This window comes from Sceloporus occidentalis, unplaced genomic scaffold (assembly GCF_023333645.1).
Source record: "Sceloporus occidentalis isolate IW3139 unplaced genomic scaffold, rSceOcc1.0.p SCAF_274, whole genome shotgun sequence".
Taxonomy (NCBI): Eukaryota; Metazoa; Chordata; class Lepidosauria; order Squamata; family Phrynosomatidae; genus Sceloporus; species Sceloporus occidentalis.
In genome coordinates, this window is record NW_028317254.1 from 624,852 (window position 1) to 648,745 (window position 23,894).

The 23,894-nt window shown below is 45.8% G+C and overlaps 1 protein-coding gene across 2 annotated transcripts in view; it reads left to right on the forward strand.

The window, feature by feature from the left end:
• The window catches only part of LOC149275635 (protein TANC2-like), an 85,276-nt gene that overhangs the window by 17,215 nt on the left and 44,167 nt on the right, over window positions 1-23,894 (forward strand). For both annotated transcript variants that reach the window (XM_089504499.1, XM_089504500.1), the window contains exons 2-3: window positions 17,743-17,814; window positions 18,734-18,916. In XM_089504499.1, coding sequence (XP_089360625.1) covers window positions 17,743-17,814; window positions 18,734-18,916 — 255 coding nt within the window. The remainder of the gene's footprint in view (window positions 1-17,742; window positions 17,815-18,733; window positions 18,917-23,894) is intronic.

Here is a 23,894-nt window from a genome sequence, read left to right on the forward strand (position 1 = left end):
AACAGAAAATAGAATCCTTTAAAAGTCCAGGATGCAGATGTGGCAAGCGTGTTAATCAATACAATTTATGGTTCTTTATAGAGATAATGTAATGTTGATTAACATCGTGGCCTCTGTAATAGGAGGAGAGCCGCCTTCCGGCAGGGGTGGTAAGGGGATAACAACATAGCCACATAGCTCCACATGAAGTACAAAAACCTACAGTGGTAAAGGTCTTTATAATAAGAGGAGTAGCCTCCCAGCAGGGGTGGTAAGAAGATAACTATGTGAGATTTCGCCATAAGGTCAAATAATTGGGCGAGATGCTGGGCGGGGGGGGTCAGCGCTGGCTGGCTGTGATGGGAGTTGTAATGCAATGCGGGTGAAGTGGCTTCATTGTGTGCATATATATATTTTTTCCATTAGGGGATGGCGTTCATTGTGTGCAGACGGAGGACAGTGAATGAAACCTAATGGGAGGTGGATGCTTTAGGGGGAGGGTGGAGGTAGAAAGAAGAGGAGGAGGAGGGGGAGAGAGAAGGGAGAGGAGGAAGAGATTCCTGCATTTTCCTGCCCTGCCTGCGGAGCGAGAGCAGGGAATACAAAGCTTTGTACGGAGCCAATGTCTTCCTCGTGGAGTTACGTGCGATCGCTTCCTCGCCAAGTCGCCCCGGCACAGGTATGCGTCATACTACCCTCCATACTACCCGCTGGCTGCAGGACTCACCCTGCTTGTTACCCCCTGACCCCTGGAGACCCTGCGCTGTGTGTGGCAGACTGCCCATGGCTGGCGGTATAATGCATAAAATGGGTTATTCTCACCCAAAACCCTCCATTGAAATGTCTCTGCCTTTTTGATGCACGGCGTGAGCGTTGGCGGGGCAATAGGGGCAGTAAGGGTCTCTGGCACCGGTTCGTACGCGTTTGTTTTGCACCGGGGGCAGGGGGGTTGTCTGTGAGAGAAGTTAAAATTCAATTGCTTGTTGTCAGACTGATGTGCCGGGTGGAAGCCTTGTTCCCAGGAGCTAGCACTCTAATCTGGAGATCATGTGTTGAAGGAGTTCACTGCCTTGTTTGACAATGCAGGATTTTGTCCCCAAGAGCTTGCAATCTGTGAGTTCCGGCATGTAATGGGATTTTGTTTTAATAGGAACAGAATGATAGGTTGGGCTGTCTCGGGGCTTGCGTTGTGTCTCTCGGGGGTGGGTGCGATAAGATGGGGTGACATGCCTCGATCGTACTATTGATTGCTTTCATAGTGATGTCACTCCTGGTGATGTAATAAGACGCGCCCCACGTAGCCCACATGGCCGTTGCTGTTGCATACTGTATAACGGAGACCCTTTCCCTAGGAGCTTACAATCTAGTTGTATCGTGCTTAACTCTTTGGAAGAATTCCTTTCCTGATTTTCGGGGGGGGTTGGTATAGATTGTTACGGCCCCCGGTGTCCGCGGCGGCCCCTTTTGGTGGGGCGAGCTGAATTCAGTGCTTTATGCTGGGAGCTTCATTCCTTTTACATGCCTGCTCTGTAGCTGTCATCGTTGGGTCTCCAGCATGAGGTCACCGGGGGGCACGCGTTCGGTCGGGTGGTCCCTTCGGCTGCTCTTTTGCCGCATAAAGACACTAAGCCGTCAGCCTCGTCTGTGATGACATTATTTGTGCGGGGCTGAATAAAGATCTTTGTGCTCCTTAGAGCCTCGCTGATACCGACACTAAAAGTGAATTTCTCGGCCACTCATGACCCGAATTTGGATATTTTCCCCCCGATTGTCCTGCCGCTTTGTGAATAAACAAGAAATTAAAAAATGTGTTTTGATTTAAAATTTTTCACAATTACTCTTTAAAGCTTTCAGTGCCAGAGGGACTAAGCGGCATCTTTGATCTGCGATGTGAGGCATTCGTTAAAGTGGAACCGACATAAAACGATGTTTCTAGTATCAGATTAAAAGTAACTTTTCATAAATATTTGGCTGATTTCTTTAGCAGTTGTAATTTTTGCCCCGTAATATAAAGTTTTCAGGCAGCTGCATATCAGCCGTTTGTATCTCGCTCTGTTATCTGATCCCCGATCTACTAAACCCCCCGACTCCTTATCATACTGCCTGTGGGGAACAATTGAATTGCTCAGTCTTATACAGCGCTGGGGGTTATAGCTGTATACAGCGCTGGGGGTTATATTACTGTATACAGCGCTGGGGGTTATATTACTGTATACAGCGCTGGGGGTTATATTACTGTATACAGCGCTGGGGGTTATATTACTGTATACAGCGCTGGGGGTTATTACTGTATACAGCGCTGGGGGTTATTGCTGTATACAGCGCTGGGGGTTATTGCTGTATACAGCGCTGGGGGTTATTGCTGTATACAGCGCTGGGGGTTATATTACTGTATACAGCGCTGGGGGTTATTGCTGTATACAGCGCTGGGGGTTATTGCTGTATACAGCGCTGGGGGGTTATATTACTGTATACAGCGCTGGGGGTTATATTACTGTATACAGCGCTGGGGGTTATATTACTGTATACAGCGCTGGGGGTTATTACTGTATACAGCGCTGGGGGTTATTGCTGTATACAGCGCTGGGGGTTATATTACTGTATACAGCGCTGGGGGTTATATTACTGTATACAGCGCTGGGGGTTATTGCTGTATACAGCGCTGGGGGTTATTGCTGTATACAGCGCTGGGGGTGTATATTACTGTATAGAGTGCTGGGGGTTATATTACTGTATACAGCGCTGGGGTTATATTACTTAGTCAGAGCTGGGGGTTATATTACTTAGTCAGAGCTGGGGGTTATATTACTGTATACAGTGCTGGGGGTTATATTACTGTATACAGCGCTGGGGGGTTATATTACTGTATACAGCGCTGGGGGGTTATATTACTGTATACAGCGCTGGGGTTATATTACTGTATACAGCGCTGGGGGGTTATATTACTGTATACAGCGCTGGGGGGTTATATTACTGTATACAGCGCTGGGGGGTTATATTACTGTATACAGCGCTGGGGGGTTATATTACTGTATACAGCGCTGGGGGGTTATATTACTGTATACAGCGCTGGGGATTATTACTGTATACAGCGCTGGGGGGTTATATTACTGTATACAGCGCTGGGGGGTTATATTACTGTATACAGCGCTGGGGGTTATATTACTGTATACAGCGCTGGGGGGTTATATTACTGTATACAGCGCTGGGGGTTATATTACTGTATACAGCGCTGGGGGTTATATTACTGTATATAGCGCCGGGGGGTTATATTACTGTATACAGCACGGGGGGGGTTGTTACTGTATACAGTGCTGGGGGTTCTGCCTCTTTAACGCTATGATAGGATCAGGATTTAGTCTGTAAATGGATTACATTGTATCAGTCAATCCAGTGGTGTGGGAAGCTAGGGGTTAATGTGTAATTGGATTAGCCGAGGTGTGATCGGGGTTACGTGGGGTTTGTTTCCGAAGGTCTTGTCCTCTTTTTCCATAACCTCTGTTACCGGAGTCGTTTGATGTACTCGAGACAGACCGGTATTTGTTTGGAACTTTTTATCTTTTAGCTGCTGTAACGGTAATTATGACCTCATTATAGACTTGATAATATTGATAGAAATAATTACCCCGACGCACACACAAACAACGTTTCATTTTGACCCAATCTGTCAAAATATACGCAACTTTTAAATTAGTTAATTTTACGTAACCTTTTCTTCCAGGTCTCTTGACATTTTAATTTATAAAAATGGCCTCTTTTTTAACTATTTTTTTTATTTATTTTTTTACGATGGATGTAATTTTGTTCGGAAAGAAGTATTTCTTTTTCTAAATAACGTTCTATGATGGTTAATGAAAATGTTGAAAAATAGGTAATTTGGTACGGAATGGGGCACAGTTCCCCCAAATGCTTGTCCTAATTATAGGAGTTTCAGTTTTTTCTGTAGAAAACAGTATTTTTAAAATATATGATGATGATGATGCGTTGGCCAAATGGCCATAGAAGGGCATTTTTGCTTTTGGGGTATGGGTAGAAGTGTGTCTAGGTGCGGGACTTTACCGAGACGTTTTATGTGACTTTTTGCCCCATTGCTGGGTATTTGTGTAACGGGGGGGTTTAAAAGAAGAATAATGGGTTTTATTTACCCCGTTTAATTTTTAAAGCTGTTTCCATACACATTATTGGGACTTTTAGGGCTGTAGAACCCTGTGATACCCTCATACCCAGCAAACAGAGGGGTATTGGGGGACAAAGGAGAGGCATCAAGACTTAATGGACCAAAGCAGGACTGAACAAACTAAAGAGGGACACATGGGAAGTATGATAATTAACCTGAGTTCATGGCAGGGGATTGTAGACCTGCTCTAACGTTGGTCTCTGCTGCAGCCGAATGTTCCCCGTAGCCGATTGTCCTGGTAGTCCCTGTTGGCTTTAATGAGGACTCTTGACTCTGCAGAAGACTTTGTAGACTTTGTAACCTTCGCGTGAACTTGGATCGTCCTCTGGCGCAACTCGATTTGCCCGCAGCTGAACCGGTGAGGCATGGAGCCAGCAAATATCAATTTGGCAACGAATGTGAAGCTCTGGGATTAGCGAGCAGGTCTGTGTGGTTTGTTTTCGAGTGCATTAATGATACTTTTGAGAACATTATCCCGACGATCAGTAACGGTGGCGGAATTCACTTTCGCCGACTCTTTAGAAATAAACAATTAAGTGGTGGAGCCTTAGAAACATTAAAAGTAAACTCCTACCGCTTCACGATGGGGTATTTACACTAACGAGTTTTAAGCTTACTGGCTCCACTCGGCTTTTATGAAGATCCAACAGCGTTGGCTTTGACCTCAGTGGCTCGATAAGAATTGTGGAATGCGAGCCGTCTCAATGTCCTCGTTTCATTTAGGATCTTGGACCTGATGAAGGTCCATACAGGTTCTTGTAAGGACTCTCCTGGACTCTAGTTCTTCCCCGGCTCAACAGCCACCAACCAGCTCATTCATCTCTCTTCTCTCTTGCCAGTGGAAGCTCATCAGGGCTGGTCCTTCATATCTCATAGTGACCGCTTCCACTGCAAACATCTGGGTTATTGAAGACACCCAAAGATGTTCTCCCTTGTTCATGGATGGAACATTGCACCAAATGGGACATCGGCCACCCCATCGAAAGACGCTGAGGTCTTCTGCAATGTGGGAGCCAATTGTTGCACCATATACAAGAAGTGATGGCGTCCCCTTAGTGGAATGAGACTCAACTTGAAGTGATTTTTTTTTTCTTCCTCCCCTGCTGCGGAATTTATTCACATCGCAATTAGCAGATTCAGTGCCATCTTGAATTGAAGGGATTCAGTCTGAGCTGCTGAGGCAGTAAAAAAAAAAAAACTGTTTTTTTTTTGTGTTTTTTTTATCTCCTTTGTCTTCAGATGTTGAGATGAAACTGAAAACAATCTTTTATTCCTCCTCCTTCACTTATGTCTTCCAAGAAGAGGGATGATGACCTTTTATACGCGGAAATAAATTAATGGGAGCGCCAAGAGCCGAGCAGTGAAACGTTCTTAAATATTTTGAAAACAAGGAAAAATGTGGCGGAATATTTAGAACTCGGCCGTGTTCTGAGTGTTTTACCTTCTTCCTCCTCCTCAAGCCCCAGAGCTTTCTCAGCTAGCTGATGCTGAGACTCATGGAGTCTTTAGTCAACGTTGATACCTCTTATTGGGCCAAGATGAAGTCAACAAGCTGTCGGGACCTTGGGGGTCTCTGCCTCAGAAGGAAGACCTCTGAATTCTCAAAAGCCTATGTGACTTTGCATCTTTTTCAACGTTGCCCGAATAAAAGGTATCAACCTCAACTGAAGATGCCATCTTCTCTGTGCCCACCAACAAGAGACTTTGTGGCAACCAAATGGTTCTAATGAACTCCTTGTGAGGAGGTAAAGATATTCTGAATGAAGTCACCTGTATTCAAGCAGAGATTTCTACTGTGATATAGAATGGAGAAAAGCACCAATTGGGATGCTCAGATAACATTAATTCAGAGTAAGGTATGAAGATGTCGGCTGCAGACTATGTGACCCCGAGACCCAGAGCCTGGAGTAAAAACCCACAAATCTGCCCATTCACCCCAAGACCCTGAGACTTAGGGGCAAACCCTGACATTTCATTGGATAATCCCGACCAAGATCACGTTCCCTTCTATCTAATAGGACAACAACGTCGATATAGAGTGTGTGTGTGTATATATATAATCTTCTTATAGCTCCAATGATGTACGCAGCACTTGTTACAGCCCATACATCGAATGGTGGAATGACAGACTAACACAAACCAATGCATTAGGTGACGAAGGTTTGGCTTGCAGGCTTGCAATCTAGAGGATATATACAGTATATATATCATGTTGGTTTTAGTGGCTCTCGGGAAGCAGTGTTCCAGAAGACCGGCTTCATTAGAAGTCTCGGGGATGGGGGAGAACGTGCGAACACACATTGAATGAGTTTCTTCTAACACGTTAGTGTGAAGCAGGAGGGGGTTTGCTGTTTGTTCTGCTAAAAGCTTCACCTTAGAAAACATCACAGGAGAAGAGAGCGGCTCCGAAATGCGGGGTGATAGAGATTACAGGGAGGGCTAAGTGGGGTATTAAAGGTGTTATAGGGAGAGGTTATATGGAGCTATATGGAGTAATAGGGAGGGTTATTGCGTTATATCGGCTATAGGGAGGGTATATGACGTATTAGGATGAGTTATAGGAAGAGATTATATAAGTAATAGAAGAGGTAATAGGGAGGTCTATATGAAGTAATAGGAGGGGTTATGGGCAGTAATAGAGGGGTTAGATTGAGTAATAGGAAGGGTTACAGGGAGTAATAGGAGGGGGTTAGAGGGAGTAATAGGAGGGGGTTAGAGAGAGTAATAGGATGGGTTAAATGGGGTAATAGGAGGGGTTAGAGGGAGTAATAGGAGGGGTTATGGGAAATAAAAGGAGGGGATAAGGGGTTTAATCTCCAGAAGCTGACAATGATAAAGATTTCAGCCTCTCACTCACTCCCTTCTGCCTGGAGGTCGATGTCGTTCGGACCGCCGGGTGCAGCCCGAGTGGGCGATTTGTATTGATAAATCCGGCGTCCTCTCTGCTCCGAAGATCTGGGCTGAAACCGATCATTCTTTGTTTAAAGCCAAATTGACGTTTTCTGTCCCTTAATTAAGCGCGAGTCTTTGTTGTAACGCGATTGAACAGAACTTTACAATCAAAGATGCCTCGCTGTTTTATCGCTCGCGGCTCCATCGATCTTCCTGGCGGAAAACATTAAAGGTGCGGTCCCACCTACTCTGCCAGATTTAACCCTTATAGCCAAATGCAGGCTTCCAAGTACTGCTTAATGCCTAAACGGTTCTCAGAAACAATTCTTTATTCATCTAAAATGGAAGCAGTCTTCTTACCCTCCTGTTCCTGGGATCTGCATGATTATTCCTCCCCATTAAGTTATCTCGCCTCTGTTGGGTGATAATGGGGGGGGGGGTGATAATGCTAGTTTATAAACATAAAGAAAATAGTCCTTAAGAAATTAATTTGCCTTTAATTGATTAATAGGATGTTTGGTAATGAATGACTTTCAGATGGACAGGGTTCATGGTCAAGGCAGGAAGCCAGAGGAATGCCCCAGATTAAAGATCCCTGTCCGTGGCCTGTTCTGTGAGGACTCTGTAGTCCCTTTTTCCCTTTTGCCTTGTTAGAATCTGGCTTAGTCTCGTCTTTGTTGCCTGTTCCACGCTCCAGTGATTCAGAATAGCGTTTCTCCTACGCATTATCCCATCACTGAGAGGGGTTCATTGCCGGAAAGGTCACTGAGGTCCAACGCCAAGAGTCAAGGAGCCGTACTTAGAGAAACCACTTCTGCCGGCAGATCGGCCCCATCCGGCCCCCGTTTGTCCTGTTGTAAAGACTCAAACCTTAATCAATCGTTGGTCTCGTCTTAGATTCAGGAGCCGTATCCCCATCCCATGCATGTTTAATACCCTCACTGTATTACCCTCTATCACTTCTGCTGGGAGTCTGTTCCATACTGTTTGCTGTGGTCAGTGTAAGCTCCTCTGGCGTTACGAGGGCCCCTAAGCGCTGTGTCCTGAGACTAAATCCGCCTGAGGGCCCCGGATCTTGTTTGCTTTTGGATCGGAGGTGAAGCTGTCGTTCCTGTAGCCTTTGACAGGCCTTACTTTACTCTTGGCTTCTGTTAGTGCCGGCTTGGCTCGGCCGGCCCCGTGAATTTGCTGTCCGTGGCAGGCGGCCATGATTTCCTCGAGGTTTTTTTTTTTGTTTTTTTTTAATATATATTTTTTTTATTTTCTGGGCTTCCAGCTTCAGAGAGCAGCCGATTTGGATAATACTGGAACATCTTGGCCGGGAACGCCGTTCCTGCCTCCCTTTGTTTTTGATGTGATCAAGCTGAGTGAGGACAGTTTGGCCGCATGTCCAACTTCCAGGGCTAAAGCGTGCAAGCGGGGAGGAAAAAGGGCTACTTTATCTGGGGTCAGTGCCAGGGGCTGCTAAGCAAGCGTGCACGTCATGAATCAGCGCTGGGGGGGTTATATTACTGTATATACAGCGCTGGCGTTATATTACTGTATATACAGCGCTGGGGGTTATATTACTGTATACAGTGCTGGGGGTTATTACTGTATGCAGCGCTGGGGGTTATATTACTGTATACAGCGCTGGGGGTTATATTACTGTATACAGCGCTGGGGGTGTATATTACTGTATACAGCGCTGGGGGGTTATATTACTGTATACAGCGCTGGGGGTTATATTACTGTATATACAGCGCTGGGGTTATATTACTGTATACAGCGCTGGGGTTATATTACTGTATACAGCGCTGGGGTTATATTACTGTATACAGCGCTGGGGGGTTATATTACTGTATACAGCGCTGGGGGGTTATATTACTGTATACAGCGCTGGGGGATTATATTACTGTATACAGCACTGGGGGTTATATTACTGTATACAGCGCTGGGGTTATATTACTGTATACAGCGCTGGGGTTATATTACTGTATACAGCGCTGGGGTTATATTACTGTATACAGCGCTGGGGTTTTATTACTGTATACAGCGCTGGGGTTATATTACTGTATACAGCGCTGGGGGGTTACATTACTGTTTATAGCGCTGGGGGGATTATATTTCTGTATACAGCGCTGGGGGGGGTTATTACTGTATACAGTGCCGGGGGGGGGTTATGTTCAAGGAGGTTTTTTTCCCCCCATGAGACTTAAATGGGTTATCGTGGTAAGTATGTTGGAGGATGATGGGCATTGTTGTCCAGATCCTGGTGAAGCCCCGAATATGCGGGCATTGCACGCTCCCTGCGATCCGGCTAATAACCAATGAATATATCAGTCGCCGCGGCCCCACGCGTGTTTACATAGGGGTCCTCAGGTGTGGCCCCACGGATGCTCCGGCAGCCATTAGAGGAGCGTTTATAGGGTGTTAGCTATTCTCCCGATATGACTACCTGCAGACGGTGCAGCCCGAGGGTTCGGAGGGTGTGCTTCTCCCCCGACCCCGCGCCGATACGGAGTGACTATCACATGCCGGCGGGTACGGCGGAGAACTCGCTTCCTCTCTGCCCCACAAGATGCCAACACCGTGTCTGTAACCCCCCAGCTGCAGAGGAGGTGCGGATGCTGGGAGTTTAATTGGAACCCAAAGTGTCTGCACCTCCTCCTCTCTCTCGCTCTCCCCCCTCTCCACTCCTGCGGGGAAGGAGCTCGGCGTATCTGCAGCTGGAAGGCTGCTGCAGAGATACCTGCGTGCGAGCGGCGAGCTCTGCAGTATGAGGGTGGCATCGAGCGCGCCGTCTCTGCTGTGCCACCTCGCTCATCCCGAGACGCCCTCCACAAGCTCGCGGGAATCGCGCCCTCCCCAACTGGGGTGAGTACCTCTGTCCTGCGGGATGTCTCTTCTGCGTCCGTCCGTCCGTGGTTGCCTTACCTGCATTATTCCACCGAGATGCAGCGATATTTACCGCATGCGCTGGATGTATCTGCATTCTAACTACTCCCTTCCTCCTCCTTCCCCGTTCGGAGTACGTTTTTTAACCCCCGTTTCCTTGAAACCTCGGGGCGATGCGGCCGGTACGTTCCGAACACGCCGAGCGGGCGACGGCTTTCTAGGAACGGACTTCTCCAGGAGACGTCTTAGCGGACGCCCCGTTAGTTACAATGTATAAAACACGCTGTATGTGTTCCGCGGTCACGTGACCGGGGCCTGGTTCCGGGTTCCCCTGTTCTAGATATCGGGTTCCGTCGGCGTTCTTCTCTACTCTCGGTGGAATGTCCTCATTCTTCATCGGTTAGGTAGGATTGAGGAGAACATGACCTTCTGTCCTTCGTTGATCGTCCTCCACCAGATGCCCCGAGGTGTCCCGGTCTCCTTGACTCTGCCGCTTGGCCCGAGACGGCTCCGGCAGGTACTTAGGCGCTCGACTCCTGAATTTCATCCCCGGTGACAGTAGAAGCTCCGACGAGCTCTGGAATAACGATTACAACGCGAGCTAAATGAGGCCATCGGCCGTCTACTAACCCCTCGTGGCCCCATAGGCAGCACCGCTGCCGGAGCAATGTTTGTGTTGAACTATATACAGTTTATTCTGCCGGTTGGGAAAGAGTCGACCCCCAGCTGAGTTGGTACACTTCGAAAATGTAAAACAAATTGAGTGTTATCGGGTAACCGCGTCCAGATGAGCAGCAATGATAAAGGTTATTTCAGGCTGGATACTGGCGGGGATTTGGTGTAAATCCGTATGCGTCTTACGATTTTTCCTCCCCTTTGCTTTCCATGTTTCGTTAATGAAGCCTGGCAAAATCGGTCATTTCTAAACAGACTTTTGATGTATAGAAGGCAAAATAATCTAAAGGAAGGGATAATTCCGGCTCCCCGGGGCGGGGGGGGGTTGGGGAGTCAGCCGTACCCCGTTGTAGCCGTCTGTATCTGCATCAATTTATCATTGGCTGTGGTTTTTCCTCCTCGTTGGGAGGGAGCAGGAGGAAGCCATTCATAGCAATACTTTGAATTTTTGGAAACGTGTTTAGTTTGTGAGGCTGGCTGATATTGATAGGAATCAAGGAAGTTTTACTTTACTGAGAGGGTGGTAGGTAAGTGGAACAGCCTCCCAGCAGAAGTGGTAGAGGGTAATACAGCGAGGGGAGTTAAACATGCATGGGATAGACATACGGCTCCTGAATCTGCAGCTCCCTCTTTAGTGAATAAACCCCTTTGTCTTGTGAAAAAGGGCGATAAGTATAAATTATAATGCAGCAAACCCCCCCTCCCCGAAATAATAATAAATAATACAACTCTTAATTTTAACTACTTCTAAGTGAGTGCAGCGCCACGGAATATGATGGCGCTATATAAAACAATAAATAACAATAAGGCAACGTTTTGGAGCCCCCTTACCCACTAAAGGGTTAATTGATGTTAGCCGCTGGGGCTTGCGCCCGTTTTGGGTGGGTGGGCGTAATTGTTTAACAACCAGGACAATGAGAAGCCCTGGAATACGGCGTTGAATAACGCGCTTCATGCGCGGTGACGGTTCCGATGATTAAGAGGACGTTTTGTTTGTTTGCCGCGTCACCGGCGATGATTTACTTCAAAGGAGCCGAATCCCGCCGCTCCCCGGCGCCTGCGTTATTTAACCGTTTGACTGCCATATATATATATATATATATATATATATATATATATATATATATATTTCTATAATTGGCATATCAGGGGTTTAAGGATATTCTTTACCATGCTGACTATGGATAAGTGGAACAGCCTCCCAGCAGAGGTGGTAGAGGGTAAAACAGTGAGGGTATTAAACATGCATGGGATAGACATACGGCTCCTGAATCTAAGAGGAGATCGACGACTGATTAAGGATTCCGCGTCGCGCATTTAGCGGGTAGTGCCCTGCGGTGAGAAGCAGAGACCCCTGGAGAGAGGGGGGGGGGCGCTGCCAGCGTCGTGGTTCCTGCGCCCTCCTTGGCAGGAATACCGTGAACAATTTACAAGGATTTAAAAAAAAAAGAAAATAGTTACATTTTTGCCCAGAATAAGTTACAAAGTAACACGTTGGGAATCCATAGATACATTTCCAGCATAACAGAGACAAAACAAAAAGCACTTGGTGGTAGTGGATTCCTAGAACTGATTCCCGGAGGAGGTATAAAGTGATTTATTTTTTTTTAACCCCTAGGGGTGCACGTCGTTTTTTTGACATATAGTCAGTATTTATTGGTGTTTGTACTAAAGGTCACATTAAGGGCTTGCTGATTTCTGCCATAAAGCAGTTAATGTCACGAGCTTTAGTCGCAGGAGATGGAATCTAATTATCGGGAAAGGCCTCTAGATTGTCAGCTCACAAGCCGGGTCCTCTTTACCTGATGTATCGGGTCGTGTCCGTTCTAGTTTCGTCTGACACTTTGAATGTAGGGACTGTAAGAAGTGCTATGGGAATTGTCAGAGCTAAATAAATAAACAATAGTAATAAATAAATAATAATGAATAATTATAATTAATAATAATAATACGTAATATTAACAATAATAATAGATAATATTATTATTTATTGTTATTAATATAATTAACTTTTTGGGGAGACCAAAAAGAGACCATAATTTAAAACTAGAGGGTCAGAGGCTTACATAGAGTGTAAGGAAGTTTTACTGAGAGGGTGGTAGATAAGTGGAGCAGCCTCCCAGCAGAAGTGGTAGAGGGTAATACAGCAAGGGGATTTAAACGCGCATGGGATAGACATGTGGATCCTGAATCTAAGACGAGACCTAATCGTTTTGAGACCTCCTTCCCTCTCTCTTTATAATTAAAGTGACAGCACTGGCACCGAGTATACCTACAAAGAGAGACCGCCGACGTCCCGCAGCACCCCCCCCCCCTTCTGAATAACTCGCTGAGACTCGCCGATTTATCCTCATTAATATGACCCCCCCCGCCCGTCAGATGCGCCGTGAGGTTAGGGCGACTGTATAAACACTGAATATTTATGAAGCTGCCGGTTCAGATTAATTCCAATTTAAATGGACGATCAGCAAGTGGCTGCGAGTGGCAGATGTGCTGAAACGCAAGCTCCGGCGGCCTCCCTTCCCTGCTTACCCCGCCTGATCCCCACCAGATCCCCGCCTGATCCCCGCCTGATCCCCACCAGATCCCCGGCCTTTGTTTGCATTCAAAATCTAGAAGCGTCCGTCTCCTGTCATTAACCTTAAAAAACTAGCTCTTTTCACTTCTCTCTTTTGTTTTGTTTCTTTTATGTCATTTTTTAACCAGTTTGCCCTTTTTCTCCCATTCTTCTTCTTCTTCTTGCCCTGTTCGGCCGGAACGTTTAAGCAGCCGTTTAAGGTTAAAAATAACAAAATATCGGTGTGAGTCACGTCCTTGAGGTTGCAGGATTGGAGCACGTGGGGTTAAACCGTACGGCAAATATATAATTGAGCTCACCGGGGAATATGGGCTGCTACTGGCCAAGGCTGCATCTCCAGCTGTTTGATACGCCAGGTCTCATTATCCTTCACTGCTCTTAAGATACCAAGGAGCCCAATGGATTATGGGAATTGTAGTCATAGACTAGGCAGTCCATTGTAATGAAGTCATAAATGCCTTGGGGTATAAGGAGCTTGGCGTTGGTAGTATCCAAAAATGTCATACCTGCGAATGCTGAGATTGGGGTTTTTGCCCCAATCTCAGGGTGAAGGGGTAGATTCTCCGGGTCACACAGTCTGACTCCTTCCTATTCTCCCCCGGGTGCGATCATATATAAGACTCCCAGTTGGTGCTTTTGCCCCTCCAGTATGTTATGGTTGATATCCCTTCTTGAATGCAGGTGACCCACTTAAGAAGGCCGATATTGGAGCCAATTGGGTAACACAATTTGCGAGTCACTATGTGGAATCTTCCATATGGGCCATTGAAGGGTTAGTATTTATAGAGTCTCAGGGGCAGCTCATTATTTATTGATTTATATAGCGCCATCATATTCCTCAGCGCTGTACAACGGCTCACAGAATCAAAGGGGAACCCTGTTCAAGGGAGCTTGCGATCTAGAGGTCCTACGTTGGCCCTATTGAGTATGTATAAGAACCTCGCTCTCCTAAAACCCAATGAATGAAGCCCTGAATCTGTAGTTTGCATTTTAGTTGCAATCTTCGTAGTTATCGTGAGAAGCCGGTATCTCCCCGTAACGATGTATCAACGTGCCGGGCGACAGCGCTGGCTGGTAGGATGGAAACCTCGTTCGCAGAAAAGGAAAACAAGGCGTCGCATTTGGCGGACGAGCTTTATTTTGACATCATCGTGCTTACCTTTTCCTTTACGCGGTAACCGTTACTTTTCACGCCGTGTATAGATCGGTAGATGGAGTTTCATGTTCCACGTGCCTGGCTTTGGTGACTGAACCGCACGTGATGCCGCTTCCAGATGTTCCAATCCCAGCAGAGAAGATAATGGATGTCGGCACGGCAGGCCGGTGCCGCTCCGCAATCAGTGGTCGGTTACGAGGGACCAGCTGTCAGACAGGGGAACATCTGAACCGGCTCGTGATATAAATGTCACCCAAGGTCACCCATCTCAGGGAGATCCTACCCAATGGCTGTTTAATTCGGTGACTCTTTGGTGGTCTTGAATGTTTTTTTTTGTCATTAAACTCACATTTTAAGCATGGGGGGGAGGAAAAAAAATGCGTGAAAATGAATTCACCGGTAACCCACGGTTGCCACACCATGTCTCGTTCCGCATTTCGTTTGACTGTCACATCCTGTCGCTTGTAACTCGTCAGCAGGATTGATCGTTCCACTGAATGGGGAGACGCGGTGGAGGATTGTGTAAGAACCTCACCTTTTTCCTTGCCTTTGGGTAACACGGCACAGCGGGGCAAGAGAAGACAGACGTGTGCGGAAACCACAACACTCACAGACGGCTTAGTCATCTGCTGCGGGTTCGGCCAAAACCAGTCTGGTTCCTTCTCTGTGATGTCATCCGTTGGTTCCCAGGAAGTAACGTCTTCATACACTGTGATGTCGCAAGCGTTTATCTCAAAGTTCCTGTTTGTCAAACCCACCAGTTTCTAAATTTTTGTAAAAAAAAAAAATTCCCTTAATACTTTTGTCAATAAAAAGGTTAAAGAACTCTGGCAGGCTTCAGAAAACCAAATTGAACCCGCGTTGAAGTCCAAAATAGTGATGGCGTAGCAGTGAATAATTAATGACCGTTTTGCCGCCTTTGATCGTAGAGGCTTTAGACGGCCTGCTATTGAGAAGATTTGGAGCGAGAGGGATGCAGAGAGACGAACGTGTCGGCGTCGTTCATCCTATACGTTGGGTCTACCAGGACCTGATGCCAAAAACTTTCCGAAGATTGCGAGGGTTCTAAAAAAATAAAAAAAACATAACAAAAAAAAAACACAAAAAAAACCTTGTGCCAGAGAAATACAATAAATACGAAATTGGATCTGGAGGTTCTACGTTGGCTTCATCGGCCAGAACTCCTCTTGTTGGACCCATCGCTCTATCCTGGGTGGGGGAAAGAAGACATTGAGGACGTAGACCCCGTGGTCTCAATTATTAATCAGTCTTCTGTCAGATATATGAATTATATTAAGCGCTTTGGTCTTCGGCCAAAAGTACCATCCTTTGCGTTGATGTTCTTCATGGACTTGCCGTCAACTTTTAATACTATTCCCCCCCCCCCCCTCAGAATTTACTGAGCCACCAGGCGTTGGAGATCGCTCTCCCCTGTAGGAGAAGCATTTTCGGCTCCTATGTTATTTTACAGAAACGTCTAAGATTCTGTAGAAATGGAACGTTTTTCTCTCCGGCTGATCGTATCTTGGGACGTTTCCTCCCCGTAATGTTTAGCGATATCCTCCTCTCTTATCAAACCCGTGCACTGGATATTAATGTCAATGAAGTCTTTCCTCGGCCGTTACGTAATGAAAGAAGAATTAGAAATAACAATACAACTATTTATATTTCTTCAACGCCGTATCCTGTCCAGACTCTAGGAGGATTGTAGGAGCTCGAAAAACTCTGGCTTTCTCTGGTAGCTGATGATCCAGACTCTTCATGATAAGTCAAGACCGTTGGCTGATTAGGTCTCCGTTGGCACCTTTTTCTGGAAGGTCTCGCATCTACAGCTCAGCAGATGAAACCACTTTTGTGCCTCTACTTCTGGCAGGATGGACAGCCGGAGATATCGCTGGCCCTGGTGGGCTGAGATAGTTTGTAGCAGACAAAGGTTATAGAGAGGGAGAATAGGTTTACTTAGGACCTTACTGAGGCTCAGAGTGCATGTCTAGGGTTTCTCCAGCTCTCCGGCGATATAGGAAGAGGCAGCAACGAGAAGGTTTTATCTGCTAAGCGGCGGCAGGACAGACTATTAAGAATTGGAAGCGCACACAAATGAACATTTAAGAAAAAGGAGGTAACGAATGATATTCCTTTTCTCTTCAAAGTGGAACCGCGGGAAGAACGCAATTCCAAAAGTTCTTTGGGCTCTAAGCTCCCGCTAGCAGGGCTCTGGTATTGACCGTCTCTGTATAAATAATGACCCTGCTTCCGGAGAGCTTGGCGTTGAAGGATCGGGGGGCAGTTTTAGAGGGTTCCTTGGTACGGTATGGGAGGCGAGTCTGCAGCACGCAGCTAGCCAGATGCTGCAGGAGCAGAATAGATTAGCCGGTCTGCACTGCAGAGGTTCGAGTCGCAGCGACGATCACAGCGAGACTGTCGAGCAGATTTCCCTTCGAGCCGGACCAAGATTTCCCTTCGAGCCGGACCGAGATTTCCCCGAACTGTCCTAAAAATCCAAACCCGGCCACAAATACCGCAAAACTAAGACTAAGGATTACTAACAGAGTGTTGCGTGTTAAACCCCTTGCAATATTTTGACCCCTGGGACCACCTCGGAGTTCTCTCTGCCATAACACTCCACCTCATCATATCACTAAGCCTGCACCACAGGGACGTTAATCTGGACCTAGGAGTTCGTTCTGAGCTTTACTAATTTAGCGTCCAGTTCAGATTAATAATTACCTTTGTGTCTGCCCCGGGTTTCTGCAGCTATGCTCGCGGTCCGTAAAGGTTTAAGATGACCTGGCAGAAAAAGGATTAGAATTTAAACCATGAAGCCCACAAAACATCTTTTTTCTATTTCAAATTGGTCACAAGACGGTTTGCTCGTGAAAATACATATTGATCTGGAACCCAAGTCCCACTAAATCGTCTTGTTTTTATTAAAGTCGCGTTAATGCCCCACCGATCTCCACTGTGACGCCTCTGGAGATGTTCTTGCCGTAATCTCACGCGGTTCTTTATTTGGTAATCCCGGTTTTGGAGATGTCCGTAGTAAATCGATTAACGTACAGATTTTTGTAGAGTTTAGGTCCACCTGGGAATATTCTTCTCTGACCTGTATGCCTTCAGACTGGGTGGGGAGAGGTTTCTAAAGCCCCCTTAAGCACGTTAAGTATGTCAGCCCATGGTTTTACGTCTTAGTGAAGCAATCCTGCGGAAGGATTTATTGAGAAAGGGCGGAGAGATTTGTAATCTGAGCCAACCGGAAAGTATGAAAATTGAGTGATCTAGAACGTGCCAAAATGGAGAACGCACTTGCGGGAATGTATGGCTAGACTGTTTGCCATTCAGTGTTTCCTTTGATGTGTGTTGCTTGTGCTAATTGTATCATATGATAGATTAACTTACTATCTTTTATAGATGGAGGGAATGAGGAACCCCTGGACAGGAGGCAGCACAGCGTAGACTCCCGTAACAGCCGCGTTGCACAAGGTAAGAAGAAGGGGCTTTCTTATCCTAGAACATGAACACAACTATAGAATGTTCAGATTTGAGACCATATTCCTTGTTAGAGCCCATTCTTCGTCGTCTTATGAAGTCATTATCTTATGTGTTACTCAGTGTCCATATTTTGAAGATTTAACTCGTAATTCAAGGAGGATAGCCGGCTACGGTCTGCTGCTACCAATGTGTTAAAAACCAAAATCCTTGGAGAATTTAAGAACAACTTGGACGGTGAAGAAGTTTATTTTAGTTCAAAGTCCCCGTGCAAACCCTATCCATAGCTTAACATTTTTTTCATAAGAATCCACCAACATAAACCCATTATTTTTTGGAATTTTGGGATTTGCGAGAAGAAAGCCTCACCTTAAAGTAGGACTATCCATAAGTATTCAGGTTAAACTTTGAGTTTTCTAAGTAAAGTTCCACGGTTTGGCCAAAACAAGGTTAAAATTGGGTAGCCAGGCAGACGTAGAATCGCCCAAATATATATAAAAATCGAGATTTGGTGCTTGCAGTAAAATTTTAGGAGCTTGCAATTTGTCCAACAATTCCAAGCCGATCAATCCTTCTCTTCGTATCGCCGCGCGTTTCTTTTTAATCATCTTTATTGGAATTCTAACGAGCTAGCCGAGCTGTCTAATGTCCTTTTGTTGTTCCAACATTTTATCTGGTTTTTTTTTCCGGTGCTAAAACACTGCGGCTGCACAGCAGCAATTTTTGTTTTTAATATGTTGCAGAATAATTAAAATGCAAATATCCAAAACCAGCTACTTTTTTATTTTTTTATTTTTTATTCCTTTGTTTCATTCAAATGTATCCACGTGAAAGACGGTGATCTGTTGTAATTAATAATCAAGGTGCGTCCTGGGAAGAGTGTAATGGAAAATTGCCGATTTCTGTCCAATAGGGAGTTCCTCCTCGGAAAACGATTGTGCGTTTGAGCCGGATTACTCTATCGCCCCCCTTCCTGTCAACGAGGGAATGCAGCATATCCGAATGATGGAGGGCATGTCCCGCTCCTTACCCTCATCTCCTTTACTCACCCACCAGGCCATCAGCGTGCGGCTGCAGCCTGTGAAGAAGCTGACCGGTAGGAACCTACTCACTCATTGCATTGTTGTAGAAAATCAAGATGTGGGCTACAAAGTATCTGCTTTGGGCCATACCATTCTCAGTTATAAAGGGGGTTTATTTGTGAAGTTTGCAGGTAAATTACAATAAGGTGAGACATTCCATCTCAACAGCTTTCCTGAGCTACAAGGGCCAACCCTAGAGAAAATCTCTCTAAGAACGGATGAGTTGACCCTGTATAATGCATGGTTAATAAAAGTGAGTTCATCTTATAGATTTAACTGCTAGTTCTGCAAGAACAGTCTGTGTTTCTTGCAGGAGAGACTGCCTGTAAGTTAAATTGGTGAGATGATTTGGTTCCATTCAACACAACTCTGGCTGAAGCACATGGGTTACATAGCACCGATTCTAAACTGTGGCTACAGGTATTGGGATACAGAGAGGTATCAGTGTCTGCTTTTGTTTAGACCTTGTAGACCTTAAAAGGTGATTTGAAGGTTCTAGAACCCAGAATTAGAGTTTACTCTTTTTGGAACTGGTTTGTTAAAGACGATGGAGGTCACATGTTAGACTTCAGATTGTTGAGGGTAGGTATTTTCCCTTAGTACCCCAGTGGCAGGCTCTGGCAGAACGTTGAACGGCGTTGGCCAACGCTGTGCCAGCTGTGGCCTGTATCGGCGTTCACATTGCAGATCGGTTTATATAGAGACGGATTAACATCAGTCTTTGTATACTAAATAATTTGAGGATGTATCTGAAGTATCTGTAAAAACAAAATCCTTTGAAGGTGGGTTAATGTGAACGGAACATCTGAAAGTGCAGCTACTTAAGCAGGCAATGACGTTGCCCTAAGAGCTTTGAGTGATGGTAAGGGCACCCGCCCCTGAGGGCTCTCGTGAAGATTGCCGGTATTTGCGTTTAACTTTTTAAAGGTCGGTTTTCTTGACTTTGTAATGTTCGATACAATGTTTCACTTGAGCAAGTAAATATTGTATATGCATGCGCGGTTAAAGTACTTTGATGGATCAACAAACTTCAGCAGATGATTAACGCAGATCTTCTTCTAGAGGAGCCTATTAAAGGGTCCTGGAGATCTCGTGGGAATCCAACAAGTTAATGAACCCGATCCTCCCGGCGGTCAGCCTTTAAACATAAGGACAAACCGCTCGTTCAAATGTCATGTTTTTAGCTATTTGCATAAATAAGAGAGGCAAAAAATAATACTGATTGTATGAAAAGGGAAGGAAAGAGTGTTTGGTGCTCGCTGGCTCCCTGATTATTGGGGACTGGGCTATTTTATTTCTCGCCCATGCTAAGAAAACTCCCAGGTTAATTAAGCGTAGGTCCAGTACCTTGATTAGTAATTGTTTTCAAGTGATTTTATTCAGTAGTATTCAGGCAATGAATGTTCTTCCCACACCTCGGTGGTGCATCCTACACCATTAGTTACAACAAGGCCTGCTGTTTTGGGCAACAGGACCCATATAACCACCGGTGGTCACTGGCTGCGTCCGTGGCTGGCAGATATTTACGGAAATGGTTGTCCTGAGATTGTTTTACGCTGTAAAACCTTTAATTTTTACCGGCCACAAATTACATTTGGATATATTTAAAGAGAGGGAAAAAAACCCCTACGGGTAGTATATACCATTTATGCTATAGTGCTATACATGTAGATTGCAAGCTCTTTGAAACAGGCCATGAAATATTGACAGACTGAAACGTCCTTTATTCATCTGTTCAGGAGAGCTTGATATGAACAAAGTAAAATGTCCCTTTGTGTTCTCCTCTTTTAGTTGTTAGACCCTACAGTCATTTGCCCCTTTTGTCCTCTTCCAAAAACAACCCTAATGTTCGCCAACCATTGCAGAAAAAAAAAAAGACGGTAAATGGCAGGCCTTTGTATCTGCTCCGGCTTAGTTTTATCCAGTTTTGCCGCAGATAAATAATAAAACACCCCTGTACGCCGGGCTTTGTTATATAACACGTCTGTCAGCTGCTCGGCAGCGATGCCGGGATTAACCCCTTCAGAGTTGCGCAGGTGGCGAATGGATTAGACAACCTGCCCTCCCTTTTTCAGTCAGACGTATGGACATGGTGCTAGACGGACACCTCATGTGCGGTGGGCGCCGTGTACGTGTGGTGACCGGGGAGATCTCATCAGACCCGCGTTACGTCCCGGGTGCGTTCAGCGGCCGTTTGTAGAGTTAATTGTCAGCTGATTTCTCTTAACGAGGCTCTTGTTGTCTGACTCACACCGAGCCGTTCGTTATACCTGTCCCGGAGGGTCCAGAGCCACTTGAGATTTGCGTAAAAGAAATCGATACGAAGCTGCGGACGCGGCTACATCTTTCCTGCGATGAAGAAAGCCCGGCATCGTCTGCCACCGGCGCCGGGCGCTCTGCGCCTGCCGGCTGCTCAATGGTACCGGGGCTGTAGGTGTAAGAAGAGCGATTCTGGTGCAATCACCATAGCAACCAGAGGAATATTCCTACTTTTACACTCTGCATCAAAATCGCTCTTTAAAAAAAAATAAGTATAATAATAAAGCAGAGGGCCGGTGGGTTCCCGGTGCTTCGGTTCTGTAATTGGCCCTTGTGTCGTATGGGGTTACGGCAGACAGCGGCATACTTGGCCCTGCCGACTCCGTGAACCTGCTGTCTTTGACCAGAATACCCAGCTGGTGGCAGGGTAGGTCTGTACGCAAGCCCGTTGCCGCGACTCTATCCGCAGTAGCCGAGCTATTAACTCGCGCATGCTGTCAAGAAGATGTATGTTTCACCTGGCGTCCAGCATGCACTAATGTAGAACAAAAGGCTCGCATGCTGTAAAATGCTATAGATTTTTTTTTTTCTGGCAGAGAAGCAGTTAATTAGCGAAAAGCGATAATTCAATCAGCGACGGCTCCCTTACTGAGGACTCTAGGGGCCCCTTCCCGGTTCCTACCTCCCTGCGGTGCTGCAGAAGGGTCAGGCAGAAGTCCTCATCCTCTTCCCGTAATCCACGCTCACCTCCCAACCTCGTGTCTGCATCAGCGTCTCCCCTAACGCGTCGCCAGCCGCCGCTCTCCCTCCTCCCCGCGCGCTTCAGGAGAACGGGTTACGAATCCAGTATGAGCTTCCGGAGGATGGAGAGGAATTAAGATGTAGCGGGGATCGGAGCGCGGCGTCAGAGCCGGCAGGAGTGACGCATTTCTCTGCAGCTCTGCGGCCGACACAATCCCAATGACGTGACTCGGGAACGCGTCCTCCGATCTGGTTGCCGACACCAAGCTTTGCCGTAAAGCCGTCTTAAAAGCATGGGGCGACTCTGTCTCGTATCAGGATACGGTCAATTCATACAGATAAAATTGGTCATAATTAGCATGAACGCGCCATCTTTACCTTATGAGTGCCTGGGGGAGGGGAAGTGCCGCATTGCACAGCACTCGGTGGGTTAAAACATTCAACCTATACATTCAACGCATACATTGTATGAATGTACGCGAGTGCCTCCTGAACTAAATCATTGGACAGCGCCGCCATATATAAATCTATAAGTAATATTCTACGCTTGATGGCCGTACATGTATATAGAATTGTTAGCCCTGGTGGGCTCCACGTTGAAAGTCGATGGTTCTTTAGAACCCACTGGGTCTGTTTTAATATACAGAGACGTATTTGTCGATGGGTAACACTTATGTTATTTGTAGCTGCCTTTTAAAATGTATCAAGGCAGTCGAGATGCAATGAAATTTTGATCTAAACATTCTGCTGACTTCGCCACGGCGTTCCGGGCCGGTTAGCGTAACGCAGTCTCCAAACTGTAGCCTCGGTTCCGAAGCTTACCACGGGCGCTCGGAGGGAACAGTTTGGAAGAAAGGAGGGGAGATTGGGGAGAGAAATGCAAAAATAGTACAGGAGTGGGTGGAGGGAGGAAAGCGTCTTATAAACAGGGAGGTGGGCGCCCCTCTGATATAGTTAAATGCATAGTCACTGGTCCCTGTTCATCATCCTTTGCAAAGCGTTACGAAGCCCCCTGGCGATCAGACCTGCTGCTCCTTTCCAGTCTAACCGTTTACTACCGATATCAAGAAAATCATTCTAGATTTTTCAATTCCAGCATCCATGGTGCTAAAAACCAAAAATGTTTATTATTATTATGTATCATTATTATTATTATTTACGGGTACATTATTATCATTATTAATTTTTTTTATTTCTCATTTTTTATTATTATTATTATTATTATTATTATTTATGATGGTATTATTTTTATTATTTTTTAGTATTATTTATCATTATTATTATTATTATTATTATTAGAATGTATTATTCTTATTGAGTAGTTATTGAGGCAACATGCATGATGGATGTTTGACTTTGAATGTACCCAATAATCATACTTAACTTTGTATAACTTATCTTTGTGTAAAGAAGCACGTAGCTGGTTAGTACTGAGCATAGCTGGGAACTCTCGGGTTCTGACCTGGAGTCTCAGGGTCTTTCCTAATCTAAGCGTCTCAGGACGAAGGGGTAGGATCTCAGGGTGAAGAGGTAGAATCTCAGGGCGAAGGGGTAGATTCTCAGTGTCACACAGTCTGGAGATGACTCCTTCCTATCCAACCTCCTCCTCCCCCGCTGTGATCATAGATAAGACCCCCAATTGCTACTAGTATGTTATGGCTGATATCCCTGCTTGAATGCAGGTGACTCATTTAAGTGCATCCTTTGTAGAACTCCTTTGTATCTGTAGATGTTGTCCTTTTCACCAGATTATTTTTCCTCTGTCTATTTGTTCGTCTTTTGGTCCCCAACCGGTAATATGTGCTGTCTCCATATTTATTGTATCTGATTTTTTTATGTCCATATTGATTTTGGAACTTATGAAATAAATTATCCATAAACAGTGAAATTGGCAGGAAAAAAAAAGCATTCACCATGTCTTTGGGTTTGTCCACTGATCTAATCTTCTTGCCCCCAACGTGCCCGGCGGCATGGTCCCCTTTTTAGGTGGTT